This window comes from Pseudopodoces humilis, chromosome 1 (genome assembly GCF_049639895.1).
Source record: "Pseudopodoces humilis isolate 2021_Gansu_Grassland_sample_001 chromosome 1, ASM4963989v1, whole genome shotgun sequence".
Lineage (NCBI taxonomy): Eukaryota > Metazoa > Chordata > Aves > Passeriformes > Paridae > Pseudopodoces > Pseudopodoces humilis.
Window position 1 is genome coordinate 23,183,023 of NC_142200.1, and position 22,853 is coordinate 23,205,875.

Here is a 22,853-nt window from a genome sequence, read left to right on the forward strand (position 1 = left end):
GGAAGCTGTTGCCACTGTCTCAAGTGGTGTTTGTTTCCACCCTCCGGACTCTTTCAGTGGAATACGTCATTTTTCAAACTTAGTTTTTGCTTTTTGTACTTGAGAACATCTTTCATTCTATCTGCTGGGTTTTCTCTTTCTCTGATCTGTTGCTTTAGTTTAGACCACTGAAATTTAAAGCCTTGCGTGCGTTTTTATGTGAAGGCTTGCTTTCAGGTGATACGTTGTTGAGCAAACATTAGAAATGGAGGCACATCTTGTTAATAAAAATCAGATTTTTTTATCTTGAAAAGACGCCTGGATAAATATAATAAAAATCAGTTATTTGCTGGTGGATATTATTAAAACCCCAGTATCCGCACGCTGTAACGCACTCGGTAAATCTGTCACGACTGCGGGCTGCCCCAGCCCTTGCGGTGCCGCCTCGCAGCCCCGGCCGAGCGCCGATGCCGGGGTTCGCCCGGGAGCCGCCTCAGGGCCGGCGCAGCGGCGCTCGGGGCCCGCTCGCACCGAGGCGTTCGTGCCGCTCCTGCCGGTGCCGCAGCTCGGCCGGGGAGCGCAGCGGGCTCTTTAAGAAGCCCCCGTGCCGGTGGCTGTCGCCGGCTGCCAAGTACGGGAGAAGCCGAGCTTTGCGGCGAAGCCCGAGCGTAACCAGCCGGCTGGGGGAGATGCCGCCCCGCAGTGACTGACAGCAGGACCAGCTCTATGCAAATGGCGCCGGGGGCTCTGCCGGGGCTCTCTCCACACGCGCCGCCGCCTCTCGCCTCCCGCTCCCCGTAACGCGCCCTGCCTCGCACAAAGCAATTGTTGCTTTTTTGGGGGGACGTCGTTACACGTAAAATCATCTCCAGCAGGGTTTCAGTTTGAGATTGTGTGAGGGAGCTGGGAGATGTGTCAGAGCTTGTTACTCCAGCTAAATTAGGTAATTTTTAGCTGGATAATGTGCTAATCTTTAAACCTTTATGTTTTTAAATCCTGTGTATGTCTGGTCTCCTCATACAAAAGTGTATTTTGCTTGTTTCTTCTCGCCTTCTTCAGTCTGAAGCCTTATGTAGGTCAGGCTTGGCTTAAGCAGATTTCCTGAACCTGCGTCAGCTTAAGCTGAAGGAATTTTAATAAACCCTCCCTTGTAGGCGTGGGCCTAAATGAGACTAGCCTAGTTAAGCCTGATCTTTTTCTGTTTGTGAAAAAGAGCTGAGCAGAGCTAGGGACTGCATGGTGGCTCCAGGAACGGCTTCCTTAATTCAAAGATAACAATGGTTGGAAAGGCCAGATCTTCTAATTTTACATTATCTGAAAAGCTCGATTTGCTAAAACTCGTGAAGCCGTATGTTAAAATTCTCGAGGAACATACCAATAAGCATTCTGTAATAGTGGAAAAAAACAAATGCTGGGATATTATAGCTGATAACTACAATGCCATCGGAGTAGATCGCCCTCCTCGTACTGCACAGGGCCTGCGCACGCTGTACAAGAGGCTCAAAGAATATGCCAAACAGGAGCTATTGCAGCAAAAGGAGACTCACTCAGATTGTAAAAGCAGCTTTTCCGAGCCAACCAAGAAAGTTGTGGAGATGATTCCACAGATTTCCAATGTGTGTTTAAGAGACAGGAGCGGTGTTCAAAGGTGAGACAATTCTTTTTATTTTGTTGCTGAATGAAAATTATGGCGCCTCCTATCTACTTTGTAACGCTTTTGCTTGTGCTCAGGCACCTAAAGGAAGTGTTTATCTGAGAAAATTCAGAAATGGGAAACAATGACAAAAATAATACTGCTTTTGTTTTATGAGAAGCTTTATGTTGACTTAGCATTGCATTGATTTTTTTCAGCTCTTTCAAAGCTTGTTTCAGAGTCTTTGTCATACTCTGGAAAGTGAGGGTTAAGAGAGAATCAAAGAGAAATAGTAGCTCCAACCTCTACCCCTCCCCTACCTTTTAATAGGCAGATTATTCAAACACTGGCAAAGTGATGGCTATTCTCCTCCATTTAAGGTAATACTGCAGTCATTTTGCAACATATGGAACTGTTACCAGTTTATATAGGATTTTTAATAAAGTTAGTTCACAGAGCTAAGAAACCTTATTCACCTTTTTTCTCTCATTTACGTCAGTGTTTGCATGTTATGTTTTAACTAATCCCAACCCTTTAAAGAAAAAAAGATTGATTCTCCATACTGCAGTGCCTTTGTGAGTGCAAATGTTTTTTTAAATTATACTTTACTTGCATTGATGGTGGTTCCCTGAAGCTGGAGCAAAGCTAATTGCAGTCCAAACTCCAAGCAGTTCTGTGTCTTATGTGAGGTAGTTTAAATACAGAGAGAAACTGAGAGGTACAGAACTAGAAGTTTTCTTTTTTTTGCGAGGTTTCTTTTTTTTACTGCTCAGTTAAGTGAGACACACTGTCTAGATTTGAGCCAGACATAATACAGGCAGGCACTGTGCAGGCTTTCTCCCACAGCTGGCTAATGCCCCTCATATCTGACTTGCAACACTCTGCTGGTTCTGTATTGGTCCTTGAGGGATCAAAAAATGCCTGGGTCGGATTTTGGTTCCTCCAGATACAAAAACTAAGCTAGGGAGTGGGGGAGGGAAGTCAAATAACTCACCAGCAACCTTGAGAAAGCTCTGATTTTTCTTATTTTCCCAAGCAGATTAATGGGAAGTGAACTTTCCGTATTTTAATCAGATATACTGATAGTGAGTGCAGCAGCGTAACACTCTAAGAAAAGCTGGCATGCGCACACTCGGTGAATTGGATTCATGGTGCCACTGGCTGAACTGAATGGTAACAATTGTCTAAATCCCAACATGCCAGATGCTCTAAAAATATTCTGTTGTGGGTCCGTTGCGTAAAGAAGTCTAAAGCAACTGGACTGTGCTGCTGCTCCTGGTGAATGCCCCTGGAGGAACCATTCCAAAGAATTCTCTGGAACAAAATGAGGCTTTTAATTGCGCTAATAAAGGTTGCAGTGTCTTGACTACCAACTTTTGTAAGGAGGGGGGGGAAAAAAAATAGTGTGAGAACTTTAGTTTGTAGATCAGCTTATAAAAAGCACTGACGCTTTTAGTGAATGATTAAAGAGCTAATGATCTCCATAGTTTGTCTCCTGTAATTTAAACATTTTCTGCAGTTTTTTATGGGTCTGGGAACACTGGCTTGATTACTGCTTTCCCAAAATGGTTGTTCCTAGGAACAACCACTACACTGTGGGCTGAAGGAAAAGAGCATGCTTTAAAAGATTATTTTTTTCCTTGTCCAAATACATAATTATTTGATAGTTCTCTGAATTGCATTTTACCCCAGTTTTATAAACCCAGTGTTGGGTTTTAGCTCACCAGGATATGACTTAGGTTTTGGAGGAGGGAAATATGACTTATAATGAGCCCAAATTCTTAATCGCACCTTTAAGCAATTTCTAGCTCGCTGTGATTAAACAAAACCTGGTGAATCATGGGTGCCTGCAGGGTTATAAACACCATGCCCCAATTGTGGTAACTGTTGTTTGTCTTTCTTTCAGTCAAGTTGTCAGAAACAACATTAGTAACCACCATAGAGGCAGTTCTTTTGTTTCTCAATTCCTTCTTTCTCTCTTTGCTGTCTAATTGTTTTCCTCTTAAGAGGCTGACTAAGGAAAAAAAAAAACAAGCCGCATCAGAGTTACCTGAAGATCTGTTAATTTTTCTAGTTCTGTGTGGATTACCCTATTAAGAGCTGGATTTTTTTTTCACTGTTTGGAGGCTCTAGTCTATGCTACACAAAATCTTACCTTTCTTTCTTCTATTTAACCTCTCTTACTTTCTCTTTCTGCTCTCTCTCCATTTCCTTTTGTCAGAATGACCTGCTTCTCCTGCTGGTTGTTTCCACTTTTCTCAGGCTAGAAGCTGGCCAGGAGCCAGCAAATAAGAAGGAGAGAAGCTTTATTAGAAGCTGTGGTTGTGAAGAGGGGGGAAACTCAGAATTACACTCAGCACAGGGGAAAACAAGTGAAAATTTGTGTGCAGGATAATGCTTCCGATGCTGAGAGGACTAAAACAATATGAGAAAGAGGCATGTAGGAAAAAGTGAAGCTCTGTGGCATGAGGTAGACGGGGGAGTAAGGTGATATAATTGGTACTCTATAGGGAGCTCAGGTAGCAGTCAATTGAATTAAGATTATCATGTTTTTTTCTTCAGGAGATTAATGAAAGGTCAGTTTTCAATACCTGCTTCAGATGGACGGTGGTTTTTAAAGAATCTTTAGTTTAAATAGTTTGTGTGGTTGACAGGCTTTATTTTTGGAAAATATATTGCTCTCACCCTGATGAGCCTTTTTGCAACTGAGTACTGAGAAGCTTTCATGCTTTTATTATAGAAAATGTATTTTCATGTTAATGGATGGCAGGCTAGGTCAGGGTCCTTCAGAAAGTGCAACTATGATTGCTTATTTCTTTTAAACCAAGAGTTTTGAAGACCATGGGAGATCCAGGAGTTATGATCATGCCACCTTTTCATTAAGGAGTTAGGGCATTTTTGTGAGAACAGGATGTATAAATTACATTTCTTCTTTGCTTCTGGGAATTTGAACCCACATCTCTTACTAACCAGGATGGTGATTTAATAATCAGATAGCTTCTCAGTGTGTGGCTTGTAGGGCTATGAAGGCATTTTAAGGTGTAGAAAAACTCCATTGCTCAGCCCCAAATTTAGGACAGGTTCTCCAGGATAGGGGAGCATCTGTGAATGTTATGTTAATCATGGATCTACTTACTGCCTTTAAGTGCTAGCAGCAGGTTTTGAAGGGTTCAGAAATGTCTTGAATCTGCAACCACCAGATATAGGCTCTGTTTTAGACAGTCCTGTCCATGAGAGTTCAGTGGCTTGGCTGTCAATCCCAAGTTAATATATTCATGTTCTAATGTAACTCTATACTGCCTTCCCAGTCATGCTGCAAGTATTCTTTATAGATCTGTACAGTAATAGATCGAGAAGCTGATGTGGCTTAAAAAAGCATTACCTGAATAAAGGAGTGATGTGCAGAAGTGTAGGGTTTCAAACACAACTGATGGTAGACAAGTGTCAGGAACAGCTTGAGCCATTATTATCATCAAAGCCAGTGCAATGTCAAATCATGATTTGAGATGCTGCTGACTCAGGGATTTACACAAAGACAGATGAGTCAAGTGGGTGTTGTTCTTTAAAAAAGAAATGCACAGAGCTATAGGCTGTTCTTAATGGAAACATTTCTGTGTCTTGAAGCTTCAGAAGAAATATTAAAGCCAGCAATTCAAAAGGGAAGGAGCAGGGATTAACTTGGTTCCCAAATCTACTGGCAAGGGTTGTCTTCTAGACTCTGGTTTCTTTTCCCAAGGCTCTTTGTGTAATTTTATTTAGTGATTATTTTACGTTGAAAAAAAGCCCAAATACTTGGGTGCATGCATCAGAAACAGGGGGCACATTAAAAGGGGGAGACAAATACGTGTGAGAGATGGAAGTGTTTCTGCCATAGTCCACTCCATCTAAATTAATGTTCTTTTAAAAAACCTTTTATATTACATAAACTTTCCCCTCTGTTACTTGCATGACTTTGTGCTGCTTTTTAAAAAATATTTTCATTTATCACTAATAGCCCTTCTTGCTTCTTCAGTGTCAGAGGGGCCTACCAGACGAGTTCTCTGTTGGCTGTACTGCCTTTAGAACAGTAAAATCTGAGTAAGACGGGGCTGTGTGTATGTGGTTGAAAGAAAGAGGGGCACAAGTGGTGTTCAGGTAATGAAAGTAGAGTCCTGGGCATAGATAGCAGAGTAGTATTCAAATGAAGCTTTGGTTACTTACAGCTATGCCTTTTAAAATAGTTTTTAATGGATTATTTAAATATGATTTTGTGTGTTCTAGTGCTAGTATCGATAAAGAAACAATTGCTGGTACCAGTTCACCACAGGCAATGTTGGATCACCATCCTGCGACAGTCATGATGGACTTGCAGTTGGAAGAGGATGTCAAACCTCCTCCTTCTCTGATTATAGACTCACAGCAAAATGAGAACTTAGAACAAGAGGAAGAACACCAGCTGGTGCATGTTATGGAAAGGTCTCCTTCAACATCAGTGTCTTCAGTTGATATGAGGGTGATGATGTCTCCTTCCCCTGTACCAAGAAGAGATGAGTTTTTTAGGCTTGAGGTTGGAGAACGCTTTAGACCAATGTGTGGTTATGACCCACAGATGTTACAAATGCTGAAAGAGGAGCATCAAATAATATTAGAAAACCAAAGAAAAATTGGTCTTTATGTACAAGAAAAAAGGGATGGTTTGAAAAGAAAGCAGCAACTGGAAGAAGAACTGTTGCGAACAAAAATCAAAGTAGAGAAGCTGAAGGCAATACGACTGCGCCGTGATCTGCCAGAATACAGCAGTATCTAAATATTTTATTACTTCTGTCACATTCTTTGAGATACTTAATAATAAATGCAAAATTGTTTCTTATGTTAATATGAATGGATCAAAATCTGGGCTTAAGACATGACAGCACATGTTGTTTAAGTACCTTAGAAAAATACTTTGTTATGGGTTTGAATGCACCAACTCTTCTGGTCTAAAGTATAATCAAATCCCTGTTTAAGTGTTTAGATTAATAAAAATGCAAACTTTAAAAATATTTCCATTTATCTCTAGAGTTGTGATGAGTTAATGGAAATTTAACTCAGCTCTTGTTATCTTGTTATAAATTTTGGTCATATGCATTATTTTTTCAAATAATCACCTTTAATATCTTAATGAAGTTGCAGGTAAATAAATGCATAAAAGGAGAAATAAGAGGCTATGTTTAAATGTTTTATTCTTTTCAAGTTGGTCAATCTTATGACAGTAGTGACATTTTTCTGATATGTCAGCTTGGAAAACAAAATTACTGGATTGTTATATTTTTTTAATGTTCAGTAGACAGTTGAATAAATGTACATCTTTTTAAAAGTTAATACTTTTTAATTGTTTCCAGAGAAGAAGTGTTTCCATAGGATGTTATCAAAATAAGAGACAATGAATGCAACACTTGGTTTTTAAAACTGCATGCATGTGTAATTTGTGTGTACAGTTATCACAATTGTGTATTCAGTTATAGTAATTATACTGGTGATCAACCACATAAATATCTACTTTGCTAATTTGCATGCATAATTACTACAGTGCATGTGCAACCAAGACAGTTGCAGGTGCCTTTGATCAATATCACTATGACTATAAGCTACTGAAATAAAATAGTTTCTGTGTGTAACATGTGACTTGAAATCAACAGAAGATTGTGTTATTCTGAGTCCCTTTTATAGATGCTGTTGTTCCAATCTTTCGATTAGTTTCAAATAAAAAGCCCCAAATGAAAACAAAATTGATTCTTCTATCTGTCCTGGTAGCAGCTGTTTCCTCTGTAGTTATGATCAGCGTTCATAACTGGAGGAAAAATATGTGGAAAACATCAATCCTAGATGATTAATTTCTTCATAACTCTTAGTCTCCTGCCTGTTGTGAATGGATCCATAACTGCCTTAGACCTCTGGCTCCTTATTCCCCGTAACAATACTTTCCCCTTCCTCTAACCTTTACAGCAAGAAAAGGAAATGAAGGACAGCATCAAGGAAAAAGAGAGAACAATGGAAATGTAATTCCTCCAGTGTCTCCAATGTCAGAGGGCCCCAACAACAGATTGAACAAAAGCAATAGGAAGAGACTATTTCTTCCTCACTCCTGTCACCACTGTTTCCCCAAATTTGATTTTCTCCACTCCCACAAACCTGTGCATGCAAGTGTGGGGCAGTGGTCTGCATTAGCAGACTCTCAGTGAGGTAAGCTTCACACCTCCTTGTTGGTCTTCAGAGTAAATCAGGTACCACAGGAGTAGGTACTTACTGAAAACTGAAGACTGGAAGCATTTAAGTGTAGTTGAGGAGCTAATGGAGCTTAAAGAATTACAGTTAAAATTTGGGATATGATAATCTTGACTGTCAGTGCCCAGGATAACTTTAACAGGTTTCAGGTAGGAAAAGTAAAGAAAGCAAGTCTTTTATTTACAAACTGAGGAAAAATATAGAACAATGAAAACAGGTGTTGACAATGTGGAGTTCCTCAATACTTTTTAATTGTTTTTTTGAGAAGAGAGTACTGTAAGTGTTCTGGGAATTTTTGTGTGTACTAAAAATGATGGTGCCTGGATAAGTGGCCTTTATTCCAGTACAGTCCTTGGCTTTCTGCTGTGTTTCTTAGTTCAAGGATATTGATCTGGTTTTGTGTAGCTGGAAGCGCTTCAAGGAGATAACTCACTTCTCTGAGTTTACAAGAATCAAAATCCCGGCTTTAATAAATAAATGCAGATTTTATTTGTTCTGCTTCTCAGAAATGGGAAACAGCACTAAATTATCTGCCGTTGTCTTGTAATTTGGAAATGTGTGATCTTATCCTTTCAGTTGAAAATCAGAATTCTGGTTTCCAGCGGGAAGGAATTAATTTCTAGTTTCTGTTCTTATATGTTATGCAAACAAGTTTTTATTAGTTTATAAAATAATTCCCTTACAGCTCATTGTCTTGCAGTGGTTTTGAATTACAGATACTCTTTTAACACTGGCCACCAAAATGCTCTGGGGTCATTAGAATGTTTTCTTTTGATGCTAGATGAAGAGGTGACTTCCAGGGTTTCTACTGGTATTTTTATTTCGAGGACTAGAAGTGAGAAATTTTCAGTCTTGGAAAGCTTGTAGTCTTTTCTGAACTGGCAGGCAAAGTAGTTGCAAAAATAGGACTCTGCGTAGAGCAAAGTCTCCCTTGTGTTCTTGATGTTGGAAGGGGAAGGATGAAAATGAATAAAGAAATAAAATATACTGTCCCCTTATCGTTGGTGTTCTTCCATGTTTTGTTGTTCTGACTTTGTGTCACTTGTTAGTGGAAGACTTTCTTATCTGCAAGCAGCACCTCTAGTTCAGAGATCTCATCTATCTCATTTGCTGTGTTCTCAGTTTTGTTTCTTTTGACTTTTGGGGAGCTTGGGAAAGGGGGAGACATCTGTTGAGTGCCCATGGAGCTCATTCCTTTCATTACTAGTGAGATGATTATTTCCTTTAACTAGGGAAGTGTTTCCTTGAACCTTCAGTGCCATTGTATTGCTCTCTCAGTGCAGTGTGGTGCTGACTATATATTTTACCTCTCTATGGTGGTGGATTTACATTTCTTTCTCACTCCACATCTGCTGTGCAGTATCAGGTTATCTTTCAGAGTCAGACTCTCACTTCTTCGTGCTTGTTCCTGTTTTTTTTCCATGTATTCCTAATATTGGGTACATGCAGCGCAGCTGTGGCTGGTCCTTCTGGACCATGAAGTGCTATAATTTTTACTGTTCCAGCAAATGATACTGTGCTAGTGTGTGTGAGAGGGATGGTAGGAGGAGGCCCTTTCCTCCTTCACCCTCATTCTTATCCTCTTACTCCGCTACATCTGGCAGTGCCATTCCCTGTCTGCATGTTTATAATGTACAGAGTACAAGCAGAGTAATTTTAGGCAAGGACAAATTTCTACCATATGTTCATGTTCTTCTGCTAAGATAACTGCAATAAACAGGCTGTAGGAGTAACTTAATTCCAGACATCTAATGGATTTATGTTTAGGATTAGAATAAAAAACTGTACTTGTGATAACTTTGTGAGAATTGTGATAGCATCTTGTGTAATTTCATCTATCCAAGTAACTGGCTAACAATCAGTCTATAATTTCATCGTTGCTACCTAATTAAGTTGCTTTTTTTAACTCTTGCTTCCCTCTGTAAGCTTTTGATTCTTGTGGAATGCTTGCCTTAGATGAGAATTCTTATCAGGTAAAAATGGTAAGAGATAATACTCCAAGACTGGGAGAGATTGCTTGTAGCTAGTTGTACTTGTCATACCCTTGTTTTCTAACATTTTCCACTTAACTAGCTTAAATTTATTGATTTCATTTATATGTCTACACATTTTCAGACTTTGGATTATTTCTCCCCATACAATGAAAATGCATAAACTTGAGCTTGCATACTGTCTTCTTTGGGCAAACTTGTGCTCACTGGATTTCCAATAGTCAAAGCCATTAAGTTCCTCATAATGAAGTGATAGTTGTTTCTGAGTGTGAGGAAGAAAAATAATCGTGCTATCCAGGCTGCCTGGCTAAGCTGTCTTTTAAAATTTCCTATGCCTTTTTTTAAACTGCTTTAGGATGCTTCCATGTCAATTTTAACTTCAATAAAATACTAAAATGGCTACTCAAGAAGGTGATAAAATGTTGTTTTCCTAAGATGTTGATTAGTTTTCCATTTTCCCTATGAAAATAAGAAGAAGCCTCTAAAAAGAACACTTTTAGTATTAAAATGCATTAAATACAGCTTCTCAGTATGTATTCTTAACAAGTAAGACCATTATTCTGTTTTCAATATCCAGGTCTTAAATTGAGAAGTCTTACTGCCTGTGTCTTAGAGTAAAAAAAAAAAGGTTTGCAGTAGTTAAAATAATGTCTATTAGCTGTCTGTATAACACAGGACTAAATTTCAATCCTTCTGTGACCTCTGTTTCTCTGTTTTATCTCTGCTAAAACCAAAAGTATTTGCCTTGGTGTCAACCTGTGTGTAGTGATGCCTGCTCTTAAATGACATCCAGTTTGTCTGAGTAAAATTTTTCTTCATACTAAAGATGCAGTTTCCTGAAGTTCCATTGAATGCTAACTAACAAAATGTGAATTCTTCCTTGTAAAACCTACAGTTGTCTAGTGGAAAAATAGTTGAAAACCTTGCTTTTGATTTGTGTATGTGGGGAGGTGGATGAGGGTCAGAGAACCCAAGGAAAGCTCAGCCATCTGTAGGCCCCACTGCCTCTGCCTTTCTTCCATGCTGTGGGATTTTCACTCTGTTTTATCGTAGTGATTATGCAGAATGATTGTTGATGCATCCAAATATCTCTTCAGTATAACACCTTGTTTGACTCTGCATTACTCACACAAGAAGAGTATAGTATAATTTTAATTGAATACTTAATCAGCAGTTACTCTAAATAATTAATGATTTTTATTTGCTCTTTAACAAAACTGCAGACTTGGAAAATGCTACTGATTTTTTTGTATTTTCCATATGCAATTATATATTTTTTTGAACAGAAGTCATTGTTTTCTGGCCATGCCCTTTTGGCTCTTGATTTTAATTTATAGTTAGGCACAATAATTAGCATAATTTGACATAAATATCATGAAAAGATAATTCCACTGGCTTACATTGACTCTCCATATTTGTTTGACTTCAGGACCGTGTTTGGCTAAGGCTTCGTCATTTTGTTTACAGTATTCTGTGTGTCACCATTTGCTTGCTTTGTATGTTGTTGTAAGAGCTTGTCTGTGTCGCTAACACTTTCCCAAAATGTATGCATTTTCAAGGTTTGGAACTTTCTACATGCTTGAAATAAGTAAACCAGTTTATAAATGCCTGATTTAAAGTTTTTCTTTTTAGCTTTCATTTAACAGAAGCAATTAGAAAAGTTTATCTAGTTTGGGGATGGGGAGGAGGGATGTTGGACTGCCTGTGGTTAGATGCTACAATATTGTTTGTGTCCTGCATTGCGCCTGATAAAAACTTGCAGTAGTGTCAAGTTTTATTTGTTATTAATCACTGAATATGTCATGTGAAAGAAGTAAGGTCACTTGTCCATACTATTAAGAATACCATTTTGTGAAGTCAAACATTTGTGTGTGGTACCTAACAGGTACAGGATTAAAGCAAGTATGTTACTATTGCTATTGCTGTGTTCTCTATTGCAATATGGCATTTGTTTTGGGCTGCGCTCTGAGCCACCCCCAAGCAAAATTGACTTGTAAGCACTGCAGGTTTCACCCAAGTAATGTTTGCATTGCTTTGCACATTGTAAGGAGGCTTTGGCAGTAGGTTGTACATGACAAGATGACCTTAGTAGCATTAACTCTCCATTTGGCCAAGCTACTTTGTGCTGTTACCTCCTCTCAGGCTATAATGCCTGTGTTCTGTGTATGTGTTTGTTGATGACTCATCTTTTTCCTGTGAAACAAATTGCAGGGAGAATACTCTGTTTAGCATATATTGAATTTTTATAATCTTTCCTTTGCAGTGTTACAGTTTCCCTGTGCTTTTGAAAAAAGTACTTGAAACTTGGCATCAAGCTGGTCTTTGGTCATTCCTATAAAACCTCACTCAAGTTTGTCTTAATTTGTTAATCATTAACAAACACAGAAGGTGGTCATTTTCAGAACAAGTTTGTTACACTTTGGATATAGTCCATAACAACTGATTCTTAGGGAAGCCTATCCAGCCTGAGCACATTGCACTCTTGAGAGTAGATCAGGAAGTTCTCAGCTGTGAACACCTTGAATGAAAGCAAGAAAATAATGCCTCCAGTTTTGCCAGTAATGGCACAAACAGCCTCAGTGAGGAAGCCACTTTGTTTAGATCCAGAGGGTGGCAGATGACAAGAATCTTAAGCCCATGTGCCCATCTTTCAGGACAGTAAGGATTTCAGGGCTGTTGAACTGTCCAGTTGGATAGGTAATGGCCCAGCTCTTTTGCAAAAAGACCAGCAATAGCCTGGAAAATACAGGTTGCAGCTCTGTGATTCAGAGTGCTGCATAGTGTGTGTGCAGAAAAGGACTGGACTAAGTTTGTTTAGGGAATTTAGCCTTCGCTGTTTTTTATAATTATTTCTGCTAGATAAAATAAATTCCTTTCAGAATATTTTTTGTTATGTAACTGTACATGCTAATTTGCTGTACTTGAGTTTCGAAAATACACAGTTCCTAAGTAAACTTCTGAGATGGCACTAAAGATGTTTTTCAGCAGTGTAGAACTTAAATATACTTGGAGAGTTTCAGCTACTTTAGCTCTGAAGATCTAGTGGGCATCTCTAAAGCTTGTTTTCAGAGAAAATAGAGATAAATTTAATCTTTTTCTAAATCTCATCCTTCTCTCATGAGTGTGACCATGCACATATGTTCACAGGCCCAACATGAGATACACATAGGGGCAGTTGATAAGAAGAGCGGCATGTGCTGCAGAGGCTTTCCAGAGACACCAAGGGTCAAAGCAGTCCTTTGGGAATAGCAAGTAGAGCCGGTCTGCTGATGGAAAGCTGCCACATCTCCATGTCTCCTAGCGTTTCCTTATGTAAGTGGTCAGCTCAGGACCAAAAATAGGCAGGGTTGACATAAAGTAGGCTCTGTTAAAGGCATCCTACATGGAATCATCTTATTAATTTGCATTGGAATTCCTATGCAATTTAAGTTGTATTCAGTTTTCTTACATCCAGACCCAGCAAAGGCAGCACAGTAAACACCTTGTACCTCCACAATGATGAATTTCTTTTCTTCCCTCCTTCATTTTCCCTGTTCTGTTTTGCTTTCCTAGTAAGAATTACAACTAAAGCTTAGGTTTTTGTGTTTGGGCAATAAATATTACTTTTCTGCTTGGACTACTGAATGGATTACATTTATGTAAATCAAAGTTATGTAACTTGATTTGGAAAGATTACTTTTTCCCTTTCCAAATATTTCGTCAGCCACTCTGCAAGTAATCATTGCTGCATAACACATGAAAATTCTAAAAAATATGACTCATCCTTTGTGTGCCTCTTCCCAGGGTAATGTAATAAATTTTAAGCAGTCCTGTTTAAATAATTTAGGACAGGAATATGTTGTGTTTCTTGCTTGTGACAGTGGGCATAAGTTTTATTGATTACTTGTATTTTAAGGACTCTTTACTATAATCCAGGGAAATCAAAGATTACCATTAACAAACACAAACAGGACATTAAAAGTGTTTTTACTTCCAGTATGTGCTAAAACAGATGTTAATATGAAGGATATGTAATCTTAATAAATCCCTTTTCTGCCTGCTTGCTTTTTTCACAGATCTAAGTCTTCGCATTTTAGAAACAGAGATTTTGAACAATACAGAAATAGTTTTATTTTGCTTAAAAAAATTACAGAAGTAATAAGAAATGCTTAAGAGAATGTCAGACTGCATATTTTCAAAGTACCACATATGGGTTTAGCTGAGTACCTTCCATTTACATTTAAACACAAAAGGATGAGCACTTACATCTCTGCAAACTGCTTCCAAAAATGACTGCTTTTTGAGAAGGCTACAATTAGCCTGTGATTGTGTAACAGTCTATTAACTATTTTTTAATAATGTGGGTTTTTTGATAATTTAAATATTTTGAATATTTTCATATCACATTTGCATTATAATTTATTGCAATAACATTTAATATTTACAGAACCAAAGAATAAATTTTGCTTTCAGGCATCACTTCTGCATTTATTTTTCGAAGTAAAAACCCCTTTACTTGACAAATTAATCAAAACAACTTTCAGTGTGGATGGCAACATTAAGAAGTATAGTAAACAGTCGATTTGGATGGCATTTGACTGGTTCCAATGTTTTACCGAGCTGATCTGGCTCACTGCACCGAATGATGCCTGCAGCCTTTTAGAATTCTCAATGATGCTGCTTTTTCCTTTGATAATAGGACTTGCACATCTATTTCTGTGGACCTGACAGAAGCTTTCAGCTTAGTTCATTAAATTTTTACAGTGAAAGCTGGAGTCAGTTGGAATTCTAGACAGCTGAGAGGTTTAGGAAGAATAGTTTTCTGCAGTGGAGCTGTAATTTTGAAAGTATGTGCTCTCCATCCTCCTTCCTCTACAGCTGTTTCATTAAATGGTGATGAGAGGATTGTTCCTACATGTTTGAATTAAATACATATACCAGCTCTGTTACTGAATATAGAAGGTTCCTATTTGATAATAAAGGTTACATACTCAAGTGTTCAAAAACTCACAAACAGCACAACCTGAACCAAGTTTCACATTCTGTTGGGTATAGTCATTAAGTACATTATTAAGGATTGTATTTCTGTAGGCTTCCTTGCCAGTTCACAGAATGGACTTTGTCAACTCAGTGAGTCACTATTCAGTATTTTCTTTCCACCTCTTTGTTCAGTTATAGAGCTACGCCTTGTTCTCAGCACATTTTTCAAACTATTTTGATTTAATTAGCTAATTTTTTTTCCTCTGGTGCTCATTGTGATAGTATCTGAGTGCCTACAAGATGTAATTACGTTTCACAACATCTTTGTGAGACAAAAAGTTGGTGTAATCTCCACTTTCTAGGAGATAAAGCGCAAGTTGAGGCAGGGAGAACAGCACAAAAAATCCCTATTTTTATAGAAGGTGCAGACTGAATCATGAAAGCATTGTCTTGGTGCTTTAGGATACTGTGCAGTTAATCTTTCCCAACCACAACTTCCAGTTACACCCATGAGTGTTCACTCTTAGTACAAATGAGACTGAATCACAAGTCAGGTGCTTAGACAAATGTTTATTGCTGAAAGTTGGGGTTAAATGACTTTCTTTACATCACAGAGAAACTCCAGAAGACATGCAAGTAAAGTCCAGTTCTTTAAGGCATTATTCATCTTATTTAACCACAAGATTGAACTATCTGTCCTTGTAGCCTCATCCGTCCCACACCTTTTGCAGTTTACAATAAAGCAGTGCAGAGATGGCAGAGGCAACAGCAGCTCTCTTTCATGCCACTTTTCCTGCCTTTCCAGCATTCAGTTCTCTGCACTGAATGAGCAAGCGGTCCCATGGCAGTGTAGTGCAGCTTGTTTTCCCTAAAGACTTCATCATGAATGTATATGCACAATGGGGCAGATCAGGTCACTGGAACACCTTATTTTTGACATCTTCAAACTTTGCTTGACTTCACAACCTTAGAATTATTCACTTGATGGAAGATGGGTCATAGGGGTGGTGAGCAGGTGAGTAGCATGGTTTTGTACCACAAAGTTGTTAATCTTTTGGGTTTTGCAGCAAATTAACATTTCTAAACAGATTATTCCATATAATTTGATATTTTTTATCTATGTAAGACAGTGAGGGTTGAAAACCTTATCTTTCGTCTTTAAAGTAATAAAGCAAATTACTGCATTAAGACATTACTGAATTCAGTGTACACTATTAATACCAAGGCTTGCAGTGTTTTGCCCAGTTGGTTTTGCACGTGTTTGCTACAGCAAAAAGAAATTGAAAGACTGAAAATTTTTCGGGTTGAAAAGCAAAAGGTACTGAGGGGACTTAAAGGAAAGTTCTGGGTCTTCTGCTGGTCCTAAACTCAGAATTGATTTGGGTTTGTCTTGCAGGGAATGATCTGTGAAATGAATCTGGCTCAGGAGCTTAATTAGCTTCATCTCATGTTGCACCTAAATCTTCCATTGCAGCCCTGTTCATCTGTGGAGCAGCTACCAAACCCGAGTCTGTAAAATTTTATAGAACTGTGTAATAGTTACAGTATTTTTAAGCTTACTACCTTTAAGACCACTGTGGTAGTCTTAAATATTGAATTAGGGAAAAAGTTGATGGATGGGGGAAATGGGCATTTTTTACCAGAATGTTGTTTATGTGAGTGCCCTTCATGCCTTTGTGCGGTTAGTGCTCTTCTGTGCTCAACTGCTTGCCATTTTTTATGTGGCAGTACCATGTTGTCTTTAGTTGGTTTCTTTGGTTATCATTTTCCACTTCTATTTTCCCTGTCATTGGCCTAATCAGCTCCTGTTATCATTTTTTCCTCCCAAGTTGTCCTGTGATTTCCCTCAGTGTTTCCCAGCTGTACATTTCCATAGTGAATCTTGCATTTTGAGGGTCAGAGATGAGAGGCGGTAAGCCACCTTCTACTCAGAAAATTCCAACTCTATCTGGTCCTTGACTCTCATACTGGACTCCAGTCCCAGTCTGCCTGAGTGGTTCTCCCCAACCATCCTCCTAACATATCCTGTTGCCTTCTTACTCTTTTACTCCCTGTCTGGTTTCTAGCCTTTTCCTGCATGCTTTGCTTCCAGCTCAGATTTCCAGTCTTTTACCCAGTTGCAAATTTTCCACTGGTTCAGCATCAAACTTCCTTTCCAGCAATTGTCTTTCTTGTCAGGCTTCATCTCCAAAATTGCTTTTCCTTGTCCCTTCTGCCATCCTTACTTGTTTGGGACCAGGAGAGGGAAAGATGGTCTGAAGGAGAGGACTGTAGAAAAATTCCCTGCTGGAACTGTAGAAGGAACTCAGCTTTGGTCTGAGCAATGAAAGCTGTGACTACTACAGAGAAACCTATTCTCAGCCTCAGTTGGAGCATGTCCAGTGGGTAATCCTCAAGAAATTAAGCTATAGAGACTGTGAAAACTGCATTTCTTTCTAAGAGAGTTTAGCTTTCAGGAATGGAAAAAGTTTTACCTTAGCAAAAAAAAAAAAAAAAAGAGGTGTTATCTCCGCAGATTTTGAGATTCTTTTCCAGAGTATTGAGTTAGTAGAGTTTCTACAAGGAATAAGAGTTCATTGTAGCTAAGAGTGGATTCATCTGTGATTTTTTTCTTATAAATAGTGATTTTTCTTTCAGTGCCAGTTTTTATGGACATTGTGCATGTGTGTGAATATGTGTGCTTAAACTGAGACAGCTAGCATAGAAGATGTACTATGGACTCATGAAGGCCTGGCAAAGTTACTAGCTTTGTAAAATAAAATCTACTAAAGGAAATCCCCATGGTATTACATGCTTAGGAATTTAGAAGCCAGTTTGATTGGCATTTCAGATTATTAAGTGTCTTTGAAACAGAAGTTTAAAAATATTAAAAATATTTTAAAAATTTATCATTTGCATTTTTGTTTAAAAATAATTTTGGATTTAGAACAATGATTTGCTTTCCAAGGAAGATATTCCTCCTTGAAATATCAGTCTGTATGTGATTTTGTTATCTGTGCTCATACATGCAAAATTAATTACAAATACATTTTGTCTTGGAAAGAGAGGTACAAAGCACTGGGTTGTAATGAAATTACTCTGAAATGTAATCCCAACTGTCATTGATTCCTGTAGGTTTAGGGCAAGCCTTGACTTTTACTGTTTGCACTCGTCCTGAAGTCTCACAGAAGTCCCATGGGAAGAATTATTACATATTTTTCCATCTTGGAGGCCCACTGATATACATTTACATGTTAGCATAGTATTAAGTTTATGATGAGACTGAAATAGCTTTGCAAGTGAAAGATAATGCTATCTGACTCATATTTCTTTAAATATTCCTGGGATATCTTAGGAGTGTGTGACATATAGATCTTTCATACGCATCTAGACATTTAACTGCTATGTAAACGTCTGTTCTCAAAATGTTATGAATTAATTCAATTAAGGAACTTTTCAATTACTTCCTCTGCTCAGAAGAAAGAGACGATGCTTGCTCCATGGAGCAGACTGATGGCACCTGAGCAGAGTCACTGCAGAGGCTGCAGCAGAGCACTGGCATTGAGTTTGGTCTGTGATTCATTCAAAGTCCCAGTCTTCTTTTACTGAACTTCAGATTTTTTTATTTCCTTCCCTCTATTTCTTAATTGTTCCTTAGTGCTATAGAGTGAACCTGAATCAACGTTGTCCTCTCTAAGCTGTAATTTTTGCATTGTGACAGTACTTTTCATTGGGAAGATCCAGAGCGGTTGAGGGAAAACTTGCCAGTCATTTTATACATGCTTACGTCATGGAAGTTCAGGTGTGGAGGTGATGGGTAACACAGGACCCATGGTTTAAAAATCACCCCAACCTAACAGTAGCTTCTAGAAGAAAATGGGCAGCCTCCCAGTCTCCTTGGTCCAAAGTGTACATACCCCTTCCCTATATTGACTGTAGCTGGTGCTGGGATTCATTGAGCTGGCTTTCTTGCAGCTGGTGGATGAGAAGCAGAGTGGGAGAGGGAAGGAGAGGTGAGCTCGTGGGCTTTGACAGCAGCCTGCAGTTGGATGGGGTTAAGCCATCCATTAAACCACACCCAGGCCAAGGTGCCAGTGCCCAGCTCCTCTCGGCAACGCGCGTGTACTTACGGTGCTGCAGCCCACAGTGCCCTGGAAATGAATGCTTGAGTTACCTTGGGTAGTTTTCATAATGCAGCTACTTTCTTGCTCTATTGGGAGTAACCTAACGCACGTAATCTATGCATTTTCTCTAAATCCTGCTCATCAGAAACTGGTTAAACTAGTTTGCCATTGGAATGTTCCCCGTCCCCTCTCCTGGATCCCGTCCTGATTTCTGTAAATCATCACCTTCCTGAGGCTGCTGAAACTTTTCCTCATATCAGTGAGGCTATGAAGTTTATATCTTGAAACCTAAGCTCTTGTTTTCTCAACCTCAGAGAGAAAGCTTTATTTGTGGAAGCTTCTCAGGGCCTTGTTAGCCATGTCTTTGAAGTTCCCAAGCCCTTCCTTTGGGGGAGAGCCATGCCTCTTGCTACTGTTTCTTCATGGTCAAGCAAGCCTCACTGCCAGGCTGGGCTTTTGACTCGGGAGAGAAATGAGTGGGCATGATTTCCTGATGTTTCTCATACCATGGTGCATGCATGGTTGTGGTTATTTATTATTTTCACTCAGAACTGATTAACAGCAGAGCTCAAAAGGTACAGTTGCAGTTTGTCTTCCAGGGTCGAGGCAAATCCAGCTCTATTTCAGATGCTGTCTATGGTCTCTGAGCAGCAGGGGGTTTCTGTTGAATCCACTGCTCACTGTACCCCTATATCAAACACTGAACTTTGTTCCTGTGTGTAATGTACCATTCTTGTTTCCATTCCTGAAAAGCTCGTGACGCTGTATTTATTGAATCTTAATATTTTGCTATTGCACTGGAATAATCTGAAATAATAACTTTAAATAGGTGTGAAGCTGAATACAAACAAAACTGATAAGATAAAAAGAAGGTTGAATGCAAGTACCTAATCAGCATTGTTGGTGAATAGGTTTAGGTTTTCTATGCAAGGAAATGATATGGGAGATAATTTTGAGAGGATGTAATTACTTTTACATAAAAATATTGAATTTAAAAAAAAAACACCTACACTTTTATCTGAAACTATACTGTAGTTATTGGTAAAAGGAAGATAATTTATGTAGCATAGAAACAAATTGTTATTGAATATTTCTGTAAACAGAAGTTATGGTAATTCAGAAGACAAATTGAGGGAAGAAATCTGAACATATAGCCTCAGCAGAGGCTATAATTTTTCATTTTCCCCATAGGAACATGGTAGTATTGCATGGAACATTGGAGCCCAGTTTGCTTCTTCTGGGGACAGGTCACTTTGGAAATATTTTTCAGCAAAAGTCACTATTACAAAAGGTTATAAATTTCCAGCTTTGTTTCTAAACTATTGGCTTTCTAATTATTTTGAATAAAGCAGTGATAAAAAAAGTTTGAACACTTGTTAGTGACTCGAAAGTTAAGCTACTGGTGATTCAGATAATACCTCAGGATGCCTTGAGTAAAAGAGCAATGACCATAAAACAGATCTCAGGGGTCACCAAACTTATGTGGGAGGTCAGTGAAGGAGACAAAGAAGTGGTCATTTGTTTATGGATGGCCATCCTTCAAGAGAGAAGAAAATTCTACAGTGAAATCTCCATTTCTTGCAGTAATAATTTAAAATCTTAGTATTAGGAAAATAGTTGTTGATTAAACTAAGAGAATCTATTTGAAAAACAAAAAGAAAAACAACTTGTATTTATCTGTTGATTCAATTTGCAATTAGACGCTCAATATAGAATAAAATTAATCTTTTGCAAGGTACAGGTTTTCTGTCTTCCCCCCTCTCTCTTTCACTTCTCTAAGTCTTATCACTTGTGATTACTGAAGATTCAATAGAGCCTTTTAACTCTTTTTACAGAGCTGCAAGGACTTTTTTGTTACTATCTGGTTAATTTACCAAGATTCATCTATAAAGAATTCCCTACATTTCAGAAAGGGTTACTCTGTTCCATATTCTTACCCTTCTGTGAAATGCCAGTGTTCAGTAGCTGCTCTGTGATTCCTTGGAGATGGGGACACATCTGCTGCATGAAACTACAGATGTTGGCTAATGCACTGAAGAAACACCTACGTCTGGAAAATCCTGTCTGCTTTAGGCACTGCGTTAGCATAGTGTTCTATACAGACAATACAACTTCTGGGGTGTTTTGGAAAGAAAATTCAACTTAATAAATACAGCATTTTTCATTTAGATAATACCTTTCTTGTAAACACTAGTCTGAAAAATTGCACTCATTTTAGGCGTGTAACTTAGAAGTATTTTGCAGTTTTAAGAATATGTAGACTTGATGTAGAAGCGGTAAAGCTGCTCCTTTGTTGGACTATTACTGTGAGCAAGAATTTCTTCTTGCTGCTTCTCCTTTAAATACCAGCACACTTGCAAATTTTGGAAAGGTTAGTCTGTGCCATAAGTGCTTTTCTGTAACAGATTTGTATAGTGTGGAATCCCAGATGGAATCAATGGAGCAAACCGATTTAAGCTTTTAACCAGCATGCAAGGGTATTTTAATGAAAATTAGTCTGATTTTCCTTTTGAAGCTGTGCATGTGCTGAAAAGGAATGCTACAGATATTCCTTTAGGTAATGCTGGTGACTTCTCTACCATTACTTGTCTCAGATTGCTAACTCTTGGAAGCATGTGTTTGTTCTTAATCAATGTTATAATCAGCTGCTGTCCATTCTATTATCATTTCTTAACCTTATTAACCTAAACATTGCATATTAATGTTTACATCCATGACACTTATAACTGCTGACTAATCTAAATCAATCTAAGCCTAGTAACAGTGTTTGAATTGGTGCATACTCAAGAGATGGTCTGTTTCAGGATTTTCACAATTACTTCTTTTTGAAGGGTATAAGGAAAGGAGTTGAAATTATATTTGGTATTATTACAGTTATGGTTATTCTGCCACTTAGTACACATGGTTTCAGCTCTGGATCTGGTTCCTGGACTCCTTTGTTCCTTTTTCTGGGTTCTGTGTTCCTGTCCTTGCTTTCAGAACATTACCCAGCACCATCTCACGAGAACCCTGTTTTCATTTGCTCCTGTGGTCATTTCCCTTTTTTTTTTTTTTCAGCCTTTCCTTTTATTCTTTTCCCATTCTTATGGTGTTGTATATATGTCAAATTAGGAGGTCACTTAATTATGCAACAAGTAATCTTATTTCCCTGGAAGTACGTGCTTTGTGAAACAATGTAATGTTGGTTTGTTTTGGTGTTTCAGGTTTTATTTCAGGATGAGTCCTTATGTGATGTTCTGTCTCAATTCAAACTTACCTTAAGAACAGGAAATATACCACTTTGTTTATATCAGACAAAATGTATAGATAGTCCTTGATTTTTTTTTGAAATGCAAAAGACTATACACTTTATCAGGAGAACCTGAGATATTCTTTGTTATTTTATTTCCCTTTTAGATGCACTGTGTTTGCCAACATCAAGGACTGCAAAGGAAGAAGCAGTTCAGGAAGCACCTGACTGCCTTGTGAAATATTTCAGTGTCGTGTGGTGTAAGGCATCAAAGAAAAAGCACAAGAAGTGGGAAGGCGATGCTATTCTTATTACAAAAGGAAAGTCAGTAATATTGAAAGATATGGAAGGCAAAGACATTGGCAGAGGTACTGTAGATTTGCATATTTGCTCAAGGGAACACCTGGCAGAAAATCACTGCGCTTTGAATTAACAGAGACCCAGCTCTTTAGATATTTCTTGATACCCGTGGTGACCACAGGATGAAAAAACAGTAGAGATTTTGGGTTTGCTTTTGGTTTGTCTGTTTTCTCAGGGTGGGGGGAAGACTGCAAGAAAGCTTTATATTTATTACATATAAGGCAGATGCATGGGGGAGGCTGGAGCAGGCTGAATAACATAATTCACAGAAACACCAAATGCTAGTCCAAAGAGAGGATCTGGAAATCAGCGGCTGTACTAATTCAGCAGAAATGCCAAATGAGAGATGAGTAGTT

The 22,853-nt window shown here is 38.5% G+C and overlaps 2 protein-coding genes across 5 annotated transcripts in view; both read left to right on the plus strand.

The window, feature by feature from the left end:
• RAD54B (RAD54 homolog B) overlaps positions 1-22,853 on the plus strand; it is a 61,675-nt gene that overhangs the window by 16,672 nt on the left and 22,150 nt on the right. For all 4 annotated transcript variants that reach the window (XM_005517021.3, XM_088068505.1, XM_088068639.1 and 1 more), the window contains exon 4: positions 22,305-22,505. In XM_005517021.3, coding sequence (XP_005517078.2) covers positions 22,305-22,505 — 201 coding nt within the window. The remainder of the gene's footprint in view (positions 1-22,304; positions 22,506-22,853) is intronic.
• Positions 1,073-7,339, plus strand: FSBP (fibrinogen silencer binding protein). Its single transcript, XM_005517020.3, has 2 exons — positions 1,073-1,627; positions 5,873-7,339. The coding sequence occupies exons 1-2, from the start codon at positions 1,257-1,259 to the stop codon at positions 6,396-6,398; spliced, it is 897 nt and encodes a 298-aa protein (XP_005517077.1). The 5' UTR covers positions 1,073-1,256; the 3' UTR covers positions 6,399-7,339.